Source organism: Anser cygnoides, chromosome 11 (assembly GCF_040182565.1).
Source record: "Anser cygnoides isolate HZ-2024a breed goose chromosome 11, Taihu_goose_T2T_genome, whole genome shotgun sequence".
Lineage (NCBI taxonomy): Eukaryota > Metazoa > Chordata > Aves > Anseriformes > Anatidae > Anser > Anser cygnoides.
Window position 1 is genome coordinate 14101250 of NC_089883.1, and position 20212 is coordinate 14121461.

Sequence of the window (20212 nt, forward strand, 5' to 3'; positions counted from 1 at the left end):
TCAGCTGAACCCAAGTTGGAGAAATAGCACCACAGCACCCAGGGCAAGCAAGAAGAGCTGCACACATCTGCTACAGGGCACCTTCAGAACTACCATCACAGGTAAATACCTTACTAACCTTCAAGAACAGACACAGTGACAAGAAAAAGAGCCACACTGAGCACTGTGTTCTGCATTTACAGTCAGTCACAATCTGAAAATATTTCAGCTGAGTAGCAGGCTTTCGCTAGCACTGGCACTGCAAGCATACACTGCTCGTGTCTTAATTTTCTTGCTGACCTTTTCATAAATCCATTGGAGCTGAGATCTTCATCTCCTTCACTGTTCCAGTACAGAAGCCAGAATAGATGGTACAAACTCTTGCTACGTGTTATTCTCTTTGCCTGATATTGCGTTTAGTGTAGTTATGACATGCAAGCAACGTTTAACATTTTCTAAGACTTGGACCTCTTCTCAGCCTTCAGGTAGAAAAAAACCACAACACTTTCGTGCTAAACAGAGGAAAGTTAGTTTTGCAATTCAATGAGTAGCATCAGAACAGAGCTGCAAAAACTCCACTTTTTTCCCAAACATACAAGCATATGCATTGCTTCAGAATACGGGCTCTTTACTCACACTGTCACTTCACTAACTGTAAGCATTCTCCTCACAGTGCTTAGGAAACATAACACGTTTGAAGCAGTACACATTTGCTTCTTATTCAGCATCTTCTGTAACTGAGAAGCATTCCTTCCCTTTTCTGCCTCACAATACAGACCTTGTTCACAAGATCAAGTAACAGTTTTTTCTCTATAAGATAATTACTAGATGTTAATCACAAAATCTTGTTGCGAGCACTTATATGCTACTACCATACAGTCCAATTTACAATACGTCCATAACACAGTCACACTATTAATAACCCTTTTACCACCATCCTGAGTGAACTTGCAGCACCTACACAGGAACTACCAGAAAACCACTGAGTATCAATATTCGCCCACTTGAGCCATGCTCAGGTAACAACATTTCACAACACATTAGAAACAGGCAGATTGCTTACCCTTCTTGGTTTGTGCAAATTTCAGTAGTAAGTCAGAAAAAAAAGGGAATCCTGTCAGTCCCACCACAAAATGGGGATTCCTGACTCTTGTGCCGAAGGTGACAGGTGCCCCGCGTTTAGGCAAACCTCCCTTGTCTGCTGGTTGCCTTATAAGCAGACAGCTGTAAGCAGCCTACATCACCGCCCATTTACTGCCTTTGTACACACACAATCTCTTGCAGCTATTACAGCGGTGCCAGGTGCACGCTTGGTCTAACGCACAGCTCGCAGACACACGTGTGAGAACCAGGAGGTCCCGCTGGAGACATTTCACGGGTTCTTCCCCCGAACTCAGCAGACCCGCGTGCTGACTTTGTTTTCCTCACGGGAAGTTCCCGCGACATGCCTCCCTGCTGCAGCGCGGCAGCCCTCACGGTTACAGACCGCACTCCCTCAGACGAACCGAAAAGGGCCTGTTACCTCTATTAGGCTCCCGCGGCAGGCAAGCAGCTGACCCCCCCGCTAAGAGCGGTCCGAGCGGCTTCCACCTCGGCAAGGCGGCCGGTCCCGGCTGCGGCGGCACCGAGGCGTTCCGGGGGCAGAAGGCTGAAGGCTGCCCCCACGAGCGCCGGGGCTTTGGGGTCTCGCAGCAAGCGAGCCGGCCGGGCAGCGGCGGCACCTCTCGGGCGGGACCCGCGCCGAGGAGCGGCGCGGAGCGGAGCCGAGCCCCCGCTGAGCCCCGCAGCGGGCCCCGAGGGGCCCCGGCCGGCCGCAGCCGGGCACGGCGGGTCCCGGCCCCGCCGGAGGCCGCCCCGGTGCCCCTAGCCCCGTCCCCGCTGCCGGCGGCCGCCTCCGAACTTTCTCCGCGGCGGAGACAGGGGCTCCCCGCCCCGTCCCGTCCCGTCCCGTCCCGCAGCGCCGGGCTCGGCACGTACCGGGTGCCTGCTGCCTGCTGCCCGCTGCCTCAGAGCTCCCTCCGCTCCCCGCGCGGGGCCGGCGGCCGTGAGGGGCCGTGAGGGGGGGGGGGGGGGGGGGGGGGGCAATGCCCGTGCCCGCGCGCGCCCAGCCTTCCCCGCGCGTCGCCTAGGAAACAGCGGGACGTTCGGGGGGGGGTGCGCGTGCTCCCCCGCGTCACGTGCCCGCGGCCGACCCAATGGCGGCGGCGGGCGCTGTAGTACTACGGGCTGGGGAAGGGGGAGGCGCGGCGCGGCGGGGCGGCTCCGGGCCCTGGGGGAGGCCCCGCCCCCACGGGCAGGTGGGGCCCGGCTGGGGGGTCCCGCCGCGGGGGCCGGGGCCCGGGGCGGGGCGGGGCTGCGCTGCGGCGGCGGCGGCGCGGTGCCGGGGCTGGGCCGGGTCCGTCCCGCTCGGCGCCCCGGCAGTACGTGACGGCGGGGTCCCGCGGGCTGCCCGCGGCGCGGCTGAGAGCACAGAGCGCAGAGCTGCGGGGTAAGCGGCGCCCTGAGCACAGCTAACGCTGGGCCAGAGGAGAGGGCAGTGCTTTGGGCACGATACAGAAACAGCCGGGAAGGCAGGCGTTAACTGTGCTGGGTGCCGGTACGTACCGGAACCCGTACGGCAGGCACAGCGCGTACCTCACCGTTACTGCAGCCGTGCCCTCTCTGACGTGAAATGTCCGTGTGCCGAACCGGCCCCCCGCGCGCCGGCTGGTACCGCGGGGCTCGGAGGTAGGGCGCTGTGGAGCTGGCACCTGGCTGGACACCGCGCCTCGCCGCGAGCTCTGAGCCGAAGGGAGTCAGGGAGCGAGAGGCTGGCAGGTGCCGTGCATCCCAGCGGGCTGCTCAGGGAGCTCAGCGATAAACTCGGAAGCAGAAGTGCTGTACAAGGAATCCGTAAGCACAAAGAATGAGAGAACAGGGCTGTGTCGTTTGTCTGTTTCCAAGCTCAACAGTGATTTTGTAATGCACGTTCTAAAATTTAGTTATTCTTTTTGATTGAGCTCTTCATTTGTTTCAGGCATTTGGTGGATTTTTTTGTCTGACACCTGATCGTTTGCTGTACTAAAACCAGTTATGAGCTCCATGTGGTAAGGGTATTAGCAGTTACCACCTAAATAAGAAAATTAACTCCTTTTAACAAGACTTCAGGATAGCTCTTAGAGGAAGCAAGAGGCGAAGACTACTAGTTGCTTGGCAGGTATCAAGGACACATCTGAGAATGACATTTAGGTTTAATTAGCCTACTAGCAGATAGTGCAATTCCTAAAACTTTTTCAGTACACAAATATTTGAGCTCAGCACTGAGGCAGAATGAGATTTTACTTCTTTTGTTTTAAACATAAATACATAATGCGGTAAAATCCCATTGAAGAGAGCCGTAAGGTACAACTTAATCTAAATGAGCAAACAGGGTATGTTTGAAATAGTCATGTGACCAAAATGATCTTTATTTGGGGGGAGAGCTTTTATAGAAATTAATTTTGAGAATGTTTGGATAGCAAAGAACCATAAAACAAACCCCAGATCCTTGTTCAGCGTGTTCTTTTTGTCTGCTCACTAAGACTTCCAGTTATCTTTTGGGGATACTGCATCTGGCGGATGCTTAGAATAGTTAGTCATTAAAAGTACACACAATAAGTGGTAATAACAATTCACTATTTTAAGTGTACGGGGAGTAAAGCGCATGGGTTTATTTAAAGACAAATCTGATTAGTTCCCAAGGCTTTTCCCAGCCTCCAGTATGGCTGTACATTAGTGCGTATTTTTGCTAGACAGCTGAACATGGTGCAGTTTGGGGTTTGAGCCCTCAGTCTTCCCAGAAACCCAGTAGTGGTTCCCACAAAAGAAAAAATGTATTATTTCCCTTAGTGCTCCAACGCCCAAGAAGCACAAACGTGCATGCATTTTCCCACAGGGCTCACTTTAATTTGTGGCTTCTCAGGTACAGAAGAGTAACCCAGTGTTTCTATAGCTTCCTCAGCATTCAGCAGGGGACACACACAGACAGAGTTCCTACCTCACAGGCCCAGTTCAGCAAAGTACTTGAATATGCTTTAATTTGGTGATTTACAGGGGACTAGGATATTTTTAACTCTAAACATGATTTAAATCCTTTCCTAAACTGAAGCCCTTGTTAACAGAATCAGATCATGAAGATGAAGATGGACAGGACTTTAAAGTAATTGAAGAAGTTGAAACGGTATCAGCATATATATCTCAGTATACAAGGTGACCTAACTTTAATGTATAAACTGTAACCTTTCAAACAATGTATTGTTAATATTAATATTGGTTTAGATGACAAATGTGTAGGAAAAAGGGTAGAGCTGACCTGAATTGTTTTCAGCAAAGTAAACTGGCACGGAGCAAAATAGACTAAATTTCAGGTTAAAATACTCTAACCTGATACACAAAGTAATCTTCCAAAGATCTCCCAAGATGCATGCAATGTAAATGTTTGAACATGCACAGAATCGCATTCCTAGTTTCTCTGAGAGTAAGCTACAGCTGTGTCTTAAAAGAAGACTTTGAGTTTGGAAAGTGTTGGGTGGATGAACAAACAATCCCTTGTCTTGCAAGTACTGGTTCACGGCATTCACTGCACAGATGTAAACAAGTTAGAATCAGGTTTAGCAACAATTTCTGCTGTAACAATTTGTTTTCTTTGCCTTATGTCACCATACATCAGTTTATTTTTCTAATGAGGTAGACAGCCTGATTTATTCTGTTTCAGACTCTTGATACATAACTAAACTTCTGGTAAGAGGGAAACAAACATCTCAGAGAAAAATATTTGCTTATATAAATGCATGGGTACCTAATGATTTACTTTTAAGTCTTAAAAATAAACAAATAAATCTGAAATTGTGCTACTTGTTATCAAAACTTAAGCACAAAGTAGAGTTATACATACACACATACATACCCCTGGATTGTTCAGGGGATATTTTCACTCCCTTTTTCACCACCCCCAATTTTCATGAATATGTGAGCAACAGTCTAAAAAAGTATTCTTTTAAATTCTTTAATTCTCTGCAGTCAGTTTGTAAATTTGTAGTACATTGAACAAGTATAGTCCTAGTCCAAACAACTGACGAGATGCATAGCACATCCATTCAACACACAACACACTGATGCAGTAAAAAACTGTCAGCTTCCTCCAAGTTATTTTCTGCTGAATCAGTGAACTTAAGCATCTCATGAAAAGGTTCAACACATACCCGTAGCAGCAGAGCGATGGTGAGATGCATACCTGGCAGTAAGATGAAGGAAAGGACATAGGAGATCTCCTTTTGGCAACAGCAAAATCAAGGTTTTTTAGCTGTTCAAGGACCCACAGCCTGATTAAATCTGATAAAGGAAATAGTCTGAAATGTAGGTTATATCCTATTTATATTTTCTGTTATGAGAGCTATTGGATATTATATAGTTTTGTGGGAGATTCTGAGAAAAGGGAAGTTAAATTATAAAGCACTGCTTGCTCTAATGAAATGCAGCTTTTAATCAGATTCTTGACTGCTGCATATTTTTATAACACAATTTATATATACTTCATTGTGTGAATGTTTTGCATTCTGCAGTAAATTTCAGCTCTGGTAACCATAATAAAATACACAAGCAATTCTGTGAGCATAATGGGGTGTTACCCTACTCTATACTTGGCCTCCGTATTCATGTTTGTCTTTGTTGTAACCTCACCCACAGCGCACTACACAACTGTGTAAGTTTGAAGCCTTTTAAATAATACACACAGAATCCAGATCTTAGATGCTGAAAATAATAATCTCCAGGTTGACCTATTTCTTGTGGAAAACAGGATTTTAGTTCTGAAGTGGATCACGTTGCTTGGTTCCTTTGTGCCACATGTTGTTTTAATCGTGGTTGTGTACACAAAGAAAGCAAAGTTGCGTATCTGTGAGACAGCCCAAGAGGACAGCCTTTGGGTGGTGACGTTGCTGTTACAGCCTGGTATCACAGGGAACTGCCATTTCAGATTTTCTTGTATGGACAGGACACTTAAAGAGCTAGAGAAGCCATTTAAGGGCCAAAGAAAAATAGAACTGTCTGCTTATGAAGTAAGTACAAACCTGTTATACCTTTTGAAATGCACCTCTAGAGAAAGATTCCTTTGTACTACTAAAAGCTGAAGTTATTTCTGGTGAAATGGGCAATTTATTTTATTTGATCATTTAATGGGCAAAAATCATTTAACTGAGGAAGAACTTTCATGTAGATGGTCCAAGGAGAAGAAATACTATATCTTCTTTAAAGGTGAAAGAGAAATAAGGATTCCTTTACTGTGTTTCTTTGCATTCCTTCCAATACAAGATAGTTTGCCTGACTATTTATTTTATTTGCACTTTAAAATATAATTAAGACAAAAAAAATAAAAACATTGAAAAGTAAAACTTCCATGTTAGGCTTGTTTAGTAACTTATTTGGTACGTTAAGCCTTGAGTTCAGCTTACAAGAAAAGAGAATGCAATAATGGTAGATGGTTGTAGAGCTGTCATGTTGACAGAATAACAATTTCTTTACATTGCTTTTTAGCAATGTAAACTGAAGGTTGGCTTCTGTCTAGACAGTTTCTATTCCATATTTTAAAAATAATAGTCAAAATCTAGATTTGCTGACTTCTGCTGAATTCATAGCCTATATTACTAATTTTACCTGACATTTAGATGTGAGAAGCACTCAAGTGAAATACACATGCTCTCTCCAAGAAATAAATTGTTCTTATTTGTGAAATGCAAGAATTCTACCACTAAGATCTGACGTGACTGAATAATAATCAGTCTGAGGACTGAGTCAATTATGTGCACTGACTATCAAGGTACAAACGATAATTTAATTAGCTAGCCAGAAACAATAATTTAGATGGCTTAAAAGCATCAGGAATACAATTCTGAATAACCATGGCACAGTGTTTTTTTGTTTGTTTGTTTGTTGTTTTTTAAAATTCTTGGTGTTTAAGCATGCTTTAGTATGAATTTGCTTTCACTCTGTAGCTCTGCCCTTAGAAGTTAACTGAACTTGACAGTATACTTGAATGTCTGCCATTAACTCTGAATTAATGGAATGTACATATAATATTGCTGTCAAAGTACAAGAAATATCTTAGCAGCAGCACTCTAAGATGCATTCCAATAGCTGTTTCTTCAGGGGAAAAGGTCAGTAGGATTAATGACATGCTACATTTACATGTTTGTTTTTAGGTGCTGTTTTGGAAGAATAGCCTCTGATCAAGATTAAAAATTGTTGTTGGAATAATATGCGAACAGGTAACTTCTTCCAGGTATTTACTTGGATATGTATACGTGTATAATTAGTATTCATTAAAGTTGCATTGATTTTGACAGCTGCCATTGGGATCGTAACAACTGCTCTGTGGGACTCCCTTCACTTACTAGGCAGCAAACTAGTTCACTAGGCAGTGGAACAAATTCTCTAAGATGTTTGCTTTGATCATTCATAACATTTCACAGGTTTTAATCGATTATCACACAGTCCAAAGCTGATTTGTCAGCATTTCCCACCAGTCCCCTTTCCCTTGTGTTTTAGCAGAGTTCTGGTTTGGGCAGTCTATAGTATTTTATCCTCCGAACTAGGCGTGACAGCTGAGGCAACGTGGATTATCAAGGCTAGTTTAGTTCTTTGAGGGTTAAGGTGGTGCTGAGCCTTAATTTGTTTTTCTTTTTAATGGACAGGATGGCCAAGTTGAAAAGAAAAAAAGTTTGAATGGGAACAGGCAAGATAGTTTAGGGGCAGGTTTTCATGCACTTCCTTGAAAAAAATAATTGTGCATCAGTGTATTTGGAAGGTGCTGTTACCTCTGCCAGTTTTAAGTAATCAGACTAGTTTTAAAAAGAGCACCATTGTTTCATTCTTTTCCACCCCCCCGCCAGTAAAAAATTACTTTTTTTTTATAAAAAAAAAAAAAGTAACTGGTGTCCTACTTCTCTATTTAATCTCTCACATAGAAGGATATATCAAAATACAGACATACTGTGTAGAACATATGTTGATAGCATTTCTGCAATCATTAATTGAGAAGTTAAAGCTTTCATATTTTTTAATTGCCCATCATCACTTGACTTGTTAAACTTCTCTATTTTGATTATACTAGTCTGAATGTAGTATGCATTTAACTTTCAAAGCATATAATCATCATTTTTAGATTAATATATTAACTTACATCATGAAAAATCATAACACATTCCCCAATGTTAATGTAATTGGATTTTTCCTTGTATTGAAACCTTTCTGATTTTCCATTATACTCTTCTGCATCACCAATTTTAAATTCAAAGGGATAAACTGTTCCTTTCATACACTCCTGTCCAGAGCTGTAGCTTTCAAATTTGATCCAAACTACTGTATTTCAGTAAAGTGGGCATGGAATACAATAATACATATTTTTGTATCAAAACCCACTACTAGTAGCATCCTGAATTTTCTTTTATTCTTTTTCATAATTGTGTGCTCTGCTTAATACTGCATTACTCAGGTACTTTCATTAAGTAGTAGCAAAATATTAATACACAAGATAGGATTAATAAAAAGCACAGTTGGTTGGAAAATGGAGCACCTGGCCCACATGGATGTAGACGCTTCTTCAAATATCACATTTCTGGTAAAATTAAGGTTACCATTTTTCCCTTAGTATTGGAAAAAATGTCTAGCACTAGAAAGAAACAGCCTGTAGGGAAATTGTCTGTAGTTATAATAGAAAAGGGTTTGAAGGCTTCCTAGGCACTTTTTGTTCTCTGTCCCTTGCTTTTCATAAGACAGAGTGCCTGAGGTATTTTTCCAGAACAGAAATGCCTAGCTGGATTGCAGAGCTGGTCCTTAATACATGGATCACACTGTAACAGCGAGAGGATCTTTTTCCCAAATGTTCTGAGACCTGAATGACTGAGGCATCTAGTTTGCTTCAATACTCTACTGTGCTGCCAGTATAAAAAAGTAAGACAGGTACATTTCTGAATAAAAATGAGGAAAAGGCATAGAACCTTAAGGCAGAATTTTAAGAAAGTTAACAATTTCTCACAAGAACTTCTTCTAAGGCTTCCCCTGAGCTGTCTGAAGACCTTTTTCTGTGGGGCCTACCTTCTACTATCTCACTTCTTTGTCTGGTAGAACGTCAACAACATTTGACTCCCTCAGATACTTAATGGAGTTGAGACCAGGTCAAAGTTGAGAGTTTTGCTTTTTCTCTTAGTTCTTATAATTGCATAGATATCCTGATACAGTGTTCTTGCATTCAATATCCTCTCTTTCCATTTAAGGAAGGATATGGCCTTCAATTCAGTTACACTGCCACAGAAGTTCTACTGTTACGTTCAAAAAGGCTAAAATCTAATCATTTGTAGTTCTTGTTCAAAAATCTACTTTTTTTTTCCTGTTGCCATTTTATTCTAATTGTAGTTATACTTTTACTCATGCAAAATAATATTAAGTCTTTTACAGTGAACTTGCAGTAAGTGATTTGCCAGTAGACAAGCACAGAAAGCCTTAGAGTTAAAATAACTTTCCATTTACCTCCTAGTAACGTAGGTGAAGCACACTTAATCTGTTATGCCACATCCTGAACCAGTGCAATAAGGTCAAACATCAACAGTCTTTCCAGCCTTACATCTCTCCTCCAGCTCCCTAATTTATCTGCACACACGCTAAAAGGTCTAGTTACCATTTGAATGTTAACACTTTGATAGCACCAACATGAAACTGAATTCCTGTTGATCTTTGTCATAGAACTGTCTTGGTCTTAAAATGATATATGGACATCATCCACACTCCTGTGTCAACATGACATTGTAGAAATTCAAGAATGTGTGAAAAGACAGACAGTAGAATTACTAAAGATGGCCCAGTACCTACCAGGGTGCGTGATGTGTTTGTTGCACAGGGTAAGGGGTAGCTAAGCTTTTCTACTACTCTGAAAGGTCAGATTTATTCTATGCACAAAGCCATGGAAGCTCCCTTTAAGGAAGAATGTCTTATGACCACACTTCCTCCTTTTTCCTTCAGGAGTAAAGAGGAAGCAAAACTATTTGTTTTCTGAGAAACAAATAAGAAAATTAAAATCTCGATTCCTTGTAAACAACACTGTATTTTGTATAGAGCATGTCTTCCATGCACAAGTAGTGACACAGCAGAGTTCTGATTTTCTGAACTTCTGGGAGAAATAACAGCAAAAACAACACCTGAAGTGTGAGGTAACACATGATTCTCAGGCTTGTGATGTCAGAAGACTGTTCTATTTTACTTTTGATTGAGATATTGTGGTTTCATAAGACTGAAAGTATAAATATATATGCATATATATAAAATGAGTTACTGACACATTAAATATATGCAGTCCAACTTCCAAATTTAGACTGCTGTCAACAAGAGTGCAATTGCAGTCAGATATTCCATTTATCATATAATGTGCAATTGCTTCTCTAAGTGCCAGCATCAGTGTCCTAGACATTTCATTAGAATGCCTAGTTGTGTTTAAAACATAACTTAGGCTTCTTGCTTGAACTGCATTAAAAAAAAAAAAAAGCATTTTTGAGATCTGTGGAAATTGCATTGTAACAGTCTTCTATGCATGTGACACTTCACAGGCTAGGTACTTTATTAATTAGGATGAGGAAAAACTGGTGGTGTCCAACTGTTATGATTCAGTTCCTAATACAGCCTGAAGAAGCTTTAAAATGCCCTGGGCCGCAGCTGGGAATATTCTGGGATTATCTGTACTGACTCTGATCCTCTCATAGAAACTAGTTAAGCTCAAAATGGTTTATGCCAATGTAACAGGACAAACTGGACTTCATATTATATGTATCCCTTTATTTTGTATGGTTTGTGGTCACAAAAGGCAAATGAAGTAACGGAAAATTCAAAAGTTCCTGTCCCTACAAGATAAATTTTTAAAATTTATTCATAATCTTAGTGTTCTCTATCTGATACAGTGACAGATTTGTGATCTTTTTGCATGTAATTACATAAAACAATTCTGCAAGATGGATAACGCCATACACGGCTAGCCTGGAAGGCAAGATTGATTCCATATTTGTTCCTAGTGTAGTGATAGCGTGTTTTTTTTTGTTGTTGTTGTTCTAGTTTGTTTTTCTTAAAATGAAGCTGTCCTCCTCACTCCCCCTGCCTTCCCCCCAAAAAAAGTATAAATATTGATAAAAATCCAGAAATCTCCATTTTTCACTGTGTTTATTTTGGTCTTATTTTGAAGATCATGAAGAACTCTGTGGCACCAGTTATGGATCTTTTTGTCTAAATGGAGGAATTTGTTATATGATTCCTACTGTATCCAGTCCATTCTGCAGGTTAGTGACACTAAAACTTGTGTTTTTAAATATTGGACAGTAGCTGTCTCAAAACTTTCTCCATTTTGCTTCTTTAAGAATGTACTGTTAAACCATTACATGAAAGAAAATACCTGTTACCTTGGCTATCCCAAATTCAGTAATTCACGCTCAGATTACTTACCTAGCCCACAGAGAGATGACAATGAAGAAAAACAATCATGTACTTGGGATATACTTGTCTGATGGTTGCAACAGTACTCAGTTATGTATGCATTCAGAATGATATCTATATTTAGGGCCATGTTTCCTCCCCTCATTACAATATAGAAAGGAACAAAATACCCTTTGCATAATGGAGAATAAGCTGTAGGAAAGGCATTCAGAATGGCAAAGTACCTTGCCAGCTTTTCTTCCAGATGAATTATATTGCAAAAATTCTGATAACATAAAAATAGCCTGACCTGAACAAAAGGAGGAGGCATGCAAAAAGGAATATAATCTTTTACGGGTGAAACAACAAAACATCACAACATGTAACTCAAGATTTACTGTGTTCTCTGAATCTCACTGAAACACTTGAAGGGCAATATTTACAGTGACAGACCACTTGCTAAAGAAACGTCTAGACAGCACATATAGATGCTTCTTAGGCCATTAGATTATGGGTCCATTTTTCCCTTTGGAGCCCAGGTTGCACACTGGAAAAAGAAACATTTCCTGCTTTTGCATGTATATTTGTTTCCTGTGTAAATACAGCCCTCTCTTTTTTTTTTTTTTAAACGAAGACATAAGACGATGCCAAATTAAATTTTAGTTTGTCATGGTTCTGTATTTACTAATTCTTAGCTATTGTTTATCAAGATAAATTATGGTTAATGTAATGAATTTACATAACATAATAATAGACATTCAGACACCTACTGTATATACTTCAGGATACTACCTTTTTTCCTCCCTATGGCAGCATCTGCTCCATCTCCAATCATGAGCTATATCTAACAATAATAGGGTGAAGCAGACAAAGGAGACGGTCTTTTCTAAGGTGTCTAATTCAAATATTTCTTTCTTTTGTTTTATATGGGACAGTTCAATCTAAACAAATAAACTCAGGTATGTAAACTCATCTAGTAGGTGAGAAAAGAATTTTGTGGTAAATGTTCATTTAAAAATATACACAGAATATCACTGTCATATAATAAATCAGATCCAGAAATGAGGATAAAGCACAGGAGTGCTGCATATTAGTGATTTATTCTAGCTGATAAACCTTAAATTTCTGTGATGTAAAATAAATACTATGTGCACATAAAGTAAAATATGCATTTCATGCATGTTGATATATGCATGTTTTTTTTTTCAAGAAGGAATCCCTTATTATTGATATTAAAATGTTTAAATAGAAAAAAGTAGACTAAACAGCATCAGTGATAAGATTTCAAAGCACCCACTCTCAACTGTTGCTGGGCTACATAACAAAAAAGGTATATCTGATGAAGTAACATGTATTCAGAAAAACTCGATCTTCAGGAGCACAAGTCGGTCAGCATAAATAACTTTACTTTAAAAGAGCTCCAAATGAAGTCATTTTTAATTCAGGTACTAGAAGATTTTATAATCTGCTGAAGCAGAAAGAGTACCATTATAAGAGCATTTCTGTTATACTCAGGCAATCCTATAGCATTTAAATTATCAAGTATTTTTCCTCTGTATCTAATGGTTGATTATGAAGTTATATGGGTTTAAATAGAACGCTTCTATTTAAGTATGTCCTCATTCTAAGCATGTTCCTTAATCAGTCAGAGGAGGCTAATTATAGATGAGAAAGGTTTTGTTTACACACAGATATCTTAGTAATCAGCAGTGATGTGAATAGAAACAACAGAAAAAAAATGCATTGCTATTCAGCAGAATTCAGAAAAATATTTGGCATTCTGGATCTTCAAGACTGGCATCATCACAGTTGTTCAAAGTTTCTATGATACAGGTTTCTTGCAGATCCCACCTAAAGCTTCCAAGTGCTCTCAAATGATCACCTCCCACCAACACAACAATTGAATCAGAATTTCAGAATCAAAGGCTGCATCACTGTTTGTGAAGCATTGATTAGAAGGGGGAAATGCAATAAGAACGTACCAGCAAAATGTAAGAGTTATCTTAAAACACATTTACCTTGGCATGCTATTTATTTAGACAAATGCGTTGTGCTCAACATAGTCCACATTACCTGGTGCAATGTCATTGGAAGTAATTCCACAGCGTAAGTCGGAAAATTGCATCATTCTTTAGAAACACATATTTTGTAGCATGCTAACAAATTAAGAGCCACTGTTTACTTTTGGACATTTCAGTTATTTACACTATTAAGAAATTGATATATATACATAGAAGATATTTAATAGAAATAAAACATTAGTTGAGCCTTCCCCCCTCCCCGTGCAACAAAGCAGCTTTTAAATACAGCTGATATATGTTAAAACATGAAGTTGCTCAGCTGCCATCTTCTTTTGTTCCTTTTCTAGCACTGAGTTAATGACCTTAGCAACAAAAGGCACACCTGTCACCATATACAAGATGAGCTTCAAACCCGGCAATGCTCAACTGTACTACATAAACAAACAGGCGGCAGAACAGAGAAGGCTGTAAAAGCAACCGCATCAGGTGTATCATCAAACACGGGGCTGAAAGATGTTTGCCTCAGCACCTGATACGCAGCTGTCCCAGAATCATTAATTAACGCAGTGCAGAATTAAGATTTCATTGCCTGAGGTGAAGTTCTGATACTTCCATGTGCTCTTACTTGAAAGATGGCTGAGAGTCATCTTTTTTATTTCAGACAAGATACATGTTGCGTGCTGCTTTTTGTTTGGTTGGTTTTTGTTCCCTCCCCCCCCTCTTTATACTCAACATTTTCCAGAGACACAGAACATGCTTTAACATGTATGCTCGGCACTTTACAAACCATGAGGGTATTTTAAGGCCTCCTATAGAAACTGATGCAAGGCTGTCAAGCTCCTTTGCTTCTTTTGGGCTTAGGACTGCCTTAAACATCTGGTTCTGCTTTGTATTTAGTACAACCTGGCTAAAATCTTAACAACCTTTTTGCTACACTGGCATTGCGTTTCTGATTTTTTTAACATATGTTAAATGTGACTTCCATGGACTGTTCATGACAGGTCAGTCTACCTTATCACAACAGTTCTCTATCCCTGACATTTTAACCTGACCCTACCTGTGCAGCTCTCTTTAGCTACAAGGACCATCTTTTCTTCCTCCTGCTTCATTTTATACTCCTTCTCTAGAACTTTTCTACAAGCCTTCATTTGATGCCAAAGCCTATTTATTTTTTTTTTCCTGTATCATTTTAGCCTTGCATTATTCTCCAGGTGTCGTTGGTATTCAAGAATACTTGTATGAATATTACATTCCATTTTCTATTTCTGTTACTCTATTCAGCTCTACAAAGCATTTCTCTCACTTGCTAGAGAACAATGCCCCACTCAAACTACATTTCTATTCTTAAAGCATTCGACAGTACAGGAATAGGCTACTGAAGTGCCACTACACTTACAGTAGGTATCTGGAATATTATCTCAAGCAATCAGGGCAGCCTGCCTATCTTTCCTTCTCCCAGCACTCAAATATAGTAACTTTGAATAGTCTCACGTTGTCCTTATTAAACGGGGACTGTTTGATCAGCAGCATAGCTTTAATACATGATAAGGATACCTGTTCCCATCCTGTCCCAGATCACTCTTCCAGTGATCTGTGCAAATCTTCCATTTTATTTTCAAAAGCAAAGAATTAAAAGAAATGGTAGTAATTCTTTGTGCAATACTTTAGACCAGTAGTACTGAAAGAGTAGTCCATAAGCTACAAGAAACTGGTGCTGGGAGCCATACCAGGCACGCATGGTGGTATACTGACAGTAATACGTTTGTTAGATCTAAGTAAGCTAGACATCTTGGCTGTTCCTCCCCCTTCAACTTTTTAATCCCTCATCTAAAGGTATACCTTGCCACTGCCAATGGAGAACACTAAGCACGTTAAGGAGTTCAGCCCACTTTCCTCAGCTAGAGCCCGAAATTGCTTACGGCACAATTATTACGACTTCAGTGCCAGAAATAGCAAGAAGGAACAAGATCTTCAGTAATTCAAACAGAAAGGAGCAAATATACATAAAAGAAAACCACATACAGAATGTAGTTGTTGAACTAAGTGCTTTCCATTTTCTGTGATGCAATAAATTCCAAGAAAATTTTGCAGAGTAAGTGCAAAAAATAAGACAAATAAAGAATAATTTAGCTTCAGTTTCAGCTAGCTCATTCCAGCTTTTCAGAAGCATCGTTCCCTAGAGTGCTTCACTTGACTACCTGTACATGCAAACAAGTCTTGCCTGAAAGAAGTATAAGCATCCAAGATGTTTTTCTACACTGTGTGCAATACTTAGTAAAGCAGTGGGAATTTTTACTTCTTCTGCAGCTCCTGATGTATTTTGAATCGTCTTTGGAAAAAATTTTCAGAAGCTCAATATGTAAAATAAACATAGTTGGGAAATCCTTTGGGTAGTTCTCTCAATGAATGAGAGGGTCATTCCCCAAGCATGTAACATTTTCCTGCATAAGTTATTTCACTTCATAAGCTACCTTTGCCAGTTAAGTGTCTTAGGTGCACTTTGCCTCAATGAATGCTCATTTCCTTTATCTATACAGCTGACAGTACCAGCTTGTTAGCAAAGAGCAATAAAAAGTTACACCAAAAGAAAAAAGCATGACTACTGCGTGCAAGATGAGAACCAGTGGGATGACACAGTTAACACTGAAAAGGTGGCTTTAATTCAGTTTGCCTGTGAAGAAGGCACACTTAACTGCAAAATATTGCTCATCCAATGAACGTATAACGAAAGATATAGTTTAACATTTTAACATATAAAAGCAGCATGGGTCAGAATACAAACTTAATGCCCGACATGCCTAATTACCTTTATTCCGAAAATACAAAGCAAGTGGAAATTCTGTAAGAAAGTGTGCTCTGAAACTAATATAAATCTCTCCCCACTCTTAAGACCACCACTTAAGACCAAAAGCAGCCTTTAGGCTTCACAAACAAGATACACTCTAATCCATATAAAATTTGGTTTTCCAGGTGTATTGAGAACTACACAGGAGCCCGCTGTGAAGAAGTTCTGCTGCCCAGCATCAAGTCTCAAACAAAAGGTGACCTGTTTGCAGTTCTCTTGGCTTCACTACTTCTGCTAGGAGTTCTTTTAATTGGAACATTCTACTTCCTTTGCAGGTAAAAGTGCTTCAGAGTGTTGAAGCTATTTAATCAAGTAGAAATTTCTTCTGGTAATCATGTACTAATTATTTGAATATAAAAGTATGTAATGCATTATCCATAAGGTTTGTGTGGTTATTCAGCATAATTAATGTGGATGTCTCAACTTGTTGCTTATGGTATTCCTTCTAAATGACTTTTCTAAGCTATTACTTAGATCCCTCCGCAGAGAGGGATCTGGGGGTTGTGGTTTACAGCAAGCTTAATATGAGCCAGCAGTGTGCCCTGGCAGCCAGGAGGGCCAACTGCCTCCTGGGGTGCATCAAGCACAGCATTGCTAGTCGGTCGAGGGAAGTGATTGTCCCGCTTTACTCTGCGCTGGTGCGGCCTCACCTCGAGTACTGTGTGCAGTTCTGGGCACCACAGTACAAAAAGGACATTAAACTGTTGGAGAGTGTCCAGAGGAGGGTGACGAAGATGGTGAAGGGCCTAGAGGGGAAGACATACGAGGGGCGGCTGAAGTCACTTGGCCTGTTCAGCCTGGAGAAGAGGAGGCTGAGGGGGGACCTCATTGCGGTCTACAACTTCCTCGCGAGGGGGAGTGGAGGGGCAGGTGACCTATTCTCCGTTATCACCAGTGAAAGGACCCGTGGGAACAGCGTTAAGCTGAGGCAGGGGAAGTTTAGGCTGGACATCAGGAAGAGGTTCTTCACCGAAAGGGTGGTTGCACACTGGAACAGGCTCCCCAGGGAAGTAGTCACTGCACCAAGCCTGTCTGAATTTAAGAAGAGATTGGACTGTGCACTTAGTCACATGGTCTAAACTTTTGGGCAGACCTGTGCGGTGCCAGGAGTTGGACTTGATGATCCTTATGGGTTCCTTCCAATTCGGGATATTCTATGATTCTACTTTTAGTTGCTTTGTAAAAAGAAAAAAAACAACAAAAAAACCCCACAACATATCTAGTAGACTAGTTTCTGAGAGATTTTACAGTATACCTAGAGTTATTATTTTCAAATATTGGTCAATTCTTATGTTGTCCAAAGATTTAGAAGTAGAAGCAAATTACCAAAGTGATTAGAAACTGTTTCACTGCATTGAGTTGGCAGCCAAACTAACTGATGCCTTTACAGCTCCTAGTTTAATGAGGAAAGCTGTAAGTAAAGAATTAAAATCAAGAACCATCCCAGTCAGATATTCATTAACTAACAGTTAGAAATTTAGAACACATCAGAGGGCTAACGCATCTACCCAGGATCAGTCATGCCGGAGTAGCATGAAGAGGTCAGTGCTATACAGAAAGTGCCATAGGTTCTATTTTTGTAGCATTTTAGGCATATTAGGACTCCCAATGAAAACGTATAAAGAGTTATTAGGATTAAATAACCCAATCTATTTGATGCTGTAACACTAAATATACATATCAGTGGACTTGCACCAAACCCAACCAAACTTACCCTCTGCATCTGAGCAGACAACTTCATCTCCTATGTCCTCCCTTGTTTTTAGGGTACAGTGCTGTTTGCGAGAGCTTACTTTCCCTTATGCTGTGAACATGTATTTATGAGACAACTTGCTAGCCCCTGTAATTATTAGCGATCATTCGCTTACAGCCTCTTTCTGTTGCTGCTCTTCTGCATTTCTCAGTTATGATATCCTAAGATTCTTGCAATTCTGTTCCTTGCTCTTACATAATCATGTTGCCAAATCAACCTCTCTGATCCATGCCTTTCAGGAAAGAGCCAGTCTACTTTCACTTGAGCTGCTGTCACAGAAACCCACCGGGTGCCTGTTTTTCCCATAGCTGAGGACATTGAGAAGAGTTTTCAGAGTATTTGACAAAGTTTGTATTAAATAAAGTTTTTGTAGAGGATACTCCTTACCTTAGTCACTTCAATTAAATTAATCCTGTCTTAATCAGCAGTGCAGCCACAGATTAGTAGTTAGCAAGAGTATTTGCAGATTACTATAAAGTTATCAGAACAGAATACAGTTTTAAGTAACTTAGAAAAATTCATGCAAGTCTCATTATAACTTTTTGCTTCTTTAGAGGCAAATCTTGTCTCTGAAAAGAGGAAAAAAGGCTTCAGAGAGCAGAGAATTCAAAGACTAATCCATTCAGGAAACCCTTTTGTCTTGTATACAGTAAAATAAGGTGAAGGCTGGAGATAGCCTACTGAGTTTTATAGTCAAAGAGCCTTGCATAACAGAGTATATAAGCTTAAAAGTACAGCAATTGCAGGCCTACACAAGTCCTCTCTTACATAGTTGTAAGGTGAGCCTCAAACACCATTTACTTATAGGAGATCAATTTACTCAGTCTTTACTTAACTGGCAGAACAAGTAGAGCCTCTTTAATACAGAAACAAGGGCAGCAACTCAATCTTGACACAGTTGCCCTTAAATATAGCTTACATACCAGGTTAATTTAGGAAATCTCATAAAAATCGGAATTAACTTCTTTAAAGTACAGAAAAGAACATTACTGTCTAAAAACTGACTTATCTCACCTTGAACACTCCAGAAGGCGGGTGTAACACAATCATCATATACTAGGGAACTCTTCTATAAAAGAAACACTTTACACCCAAAAGTCCTTATTTCTTGACTGATGTAACCAATGTATCAGAGGAGTCTTAACTAGCTACTTTTATTTATTCTCCTGTCCTCAGATGTACAAACAAGGACAATTGCTAGCAGCTGTCATTAATATATTTTGTTTTGCCCTACCAGCTGTATCATAACATATTAGAAGACGGTGGAACCGAGGCCTGTAAGGGTTATCTGAAAGTTTGTGTTGTCATTGACTTTGTCCTCTGACAGGATATATTGCATCTAAGTTCTAGAGAAATATATTATGCTATCAAGTTTCCACTACTACACTTTGTTAACAAATATATTTGATCCAAAAGAAGAAAGCAGAGTTTCTTCCCCTATACTGTAAGTAAGCATTTCTGTGGCACTTTAAGCAGAGGATTCTAGTGTGTTTTTAGTACATAATGTGATCTGGGAGAATGCAGAAGAGGAGACATTAGTTGCAACTTATTATAGAGAAACTGATTCCCTACAATTATACATCAGCTCTTTTAGAATTTAGGAAATCAATGCTGTATTATTTTGTCACTGTCATCACTTGCATCTGCACTCCTTTCCAAGTTTTCTTCCTCTCAGGCTGCTTGTGGCAAATTTCAGGACCAGGCATGTGTGCGTCCATTTAGTGCTCCCCACAAACAAATTCATGCAGCATACAAGGATAGGAGAAAGGATATCATTGCTCTGCTTATAAAAATCATATGCAATGGTGGAAGTAGCCTGTAAAAGAGAAGGGCTGCATAGGAAAAGCTCAGGGTGAACGTTGGGAAACAACTTTCCTTTTATATTTAGTTGACTCGTCGCATTTTTATCAGTCAAGGATTTACTTTTTTCAATCTGCTGTTAGGCTGATTTCATGCTGTATTTGATTATATACAAGGATTCCTCACAATGATATAGTTTAAGAAATCAAACCTACAAGGAGAAGGCAAAGGAGAGAGAATCAAAGATAATGAAGAAACAGTATTTGAAATGGCTGGAGGGTGAGAATGATGGAAAGTAGAGTGAAATAACAATAGAGGAAGGGGAATTAAGGCCTGAGTGAAAGGAATGGC

The 20212-nt window shown here is 40.3% G+C and overlaps 2 protein-coding genes across 15 annotated transcripts in view; one reads left to right on the forward strand and one right to left on the reverse strand.

The window, feature by feature from the left end:
• TMEM266 (transmembrane protein 266) overlaps window positions 1-2066 on the reverse strand; it is a 78558-nt gene extending 76492 nt beyond the window's left edge. The window contains exon 1 of one of the 3 annotated variants that reach the window (XM_067004088.1): window positions 1957-2066. The gene's annotated coding sequence lies outside the window, so the exon portion shown is untranslated. Of the gene's footprint in view, window positions 1-1501; window positions 1651-1956 lie in introns of those variants that run through there. The other 2 variants (XM_067004086.1, XM_048081278.2) reach the window with 2 other exon arrangements.
• The window catches only part of NRG4 (neuregulin 4), a 47512-nt gene that overhangs the window by 20584 nt on the left and 6716 nt on the right, over window positions 1-20212 (forward strand). The window contains exons 1-6 of one of the 12 annotated variants that reach the window (XM_048081302.2): window positions 2328-2467; window positions 2996-3065; window positions 4119-4206; window positions 7194-7259; window positions 11216-11309; window positions 16434-16583. In XM_048081302.2, coding sequence (XP_047937259.1) covers window positions 7250-7259; window positions 11216-11309; window positions 16434-16583 — 254 coding nt within the window. In that variant the 5' untranslated portion in view covers window positions 2328-2467; window positions 2996-3065; window positions 4119-4206; window positions 7194-7249. Of the gene's footprint in view, window positions 1-2316; window positions 2468-2552; window positions 2576-2625; window positions 2872-2995; window positions 3066-3151; window positions 3176-4118; window positions 4207-5236; window positions 6054-7193; window positions 7260-11215; window positions 11310-16433; window positions 16584-20212 lie in introns of those variants that run through there. The other 11 variants (XM_013177533.3, XM_048081303.2, XM_048081307.2 and 8 more) reach the window with 11 other exon arrangements.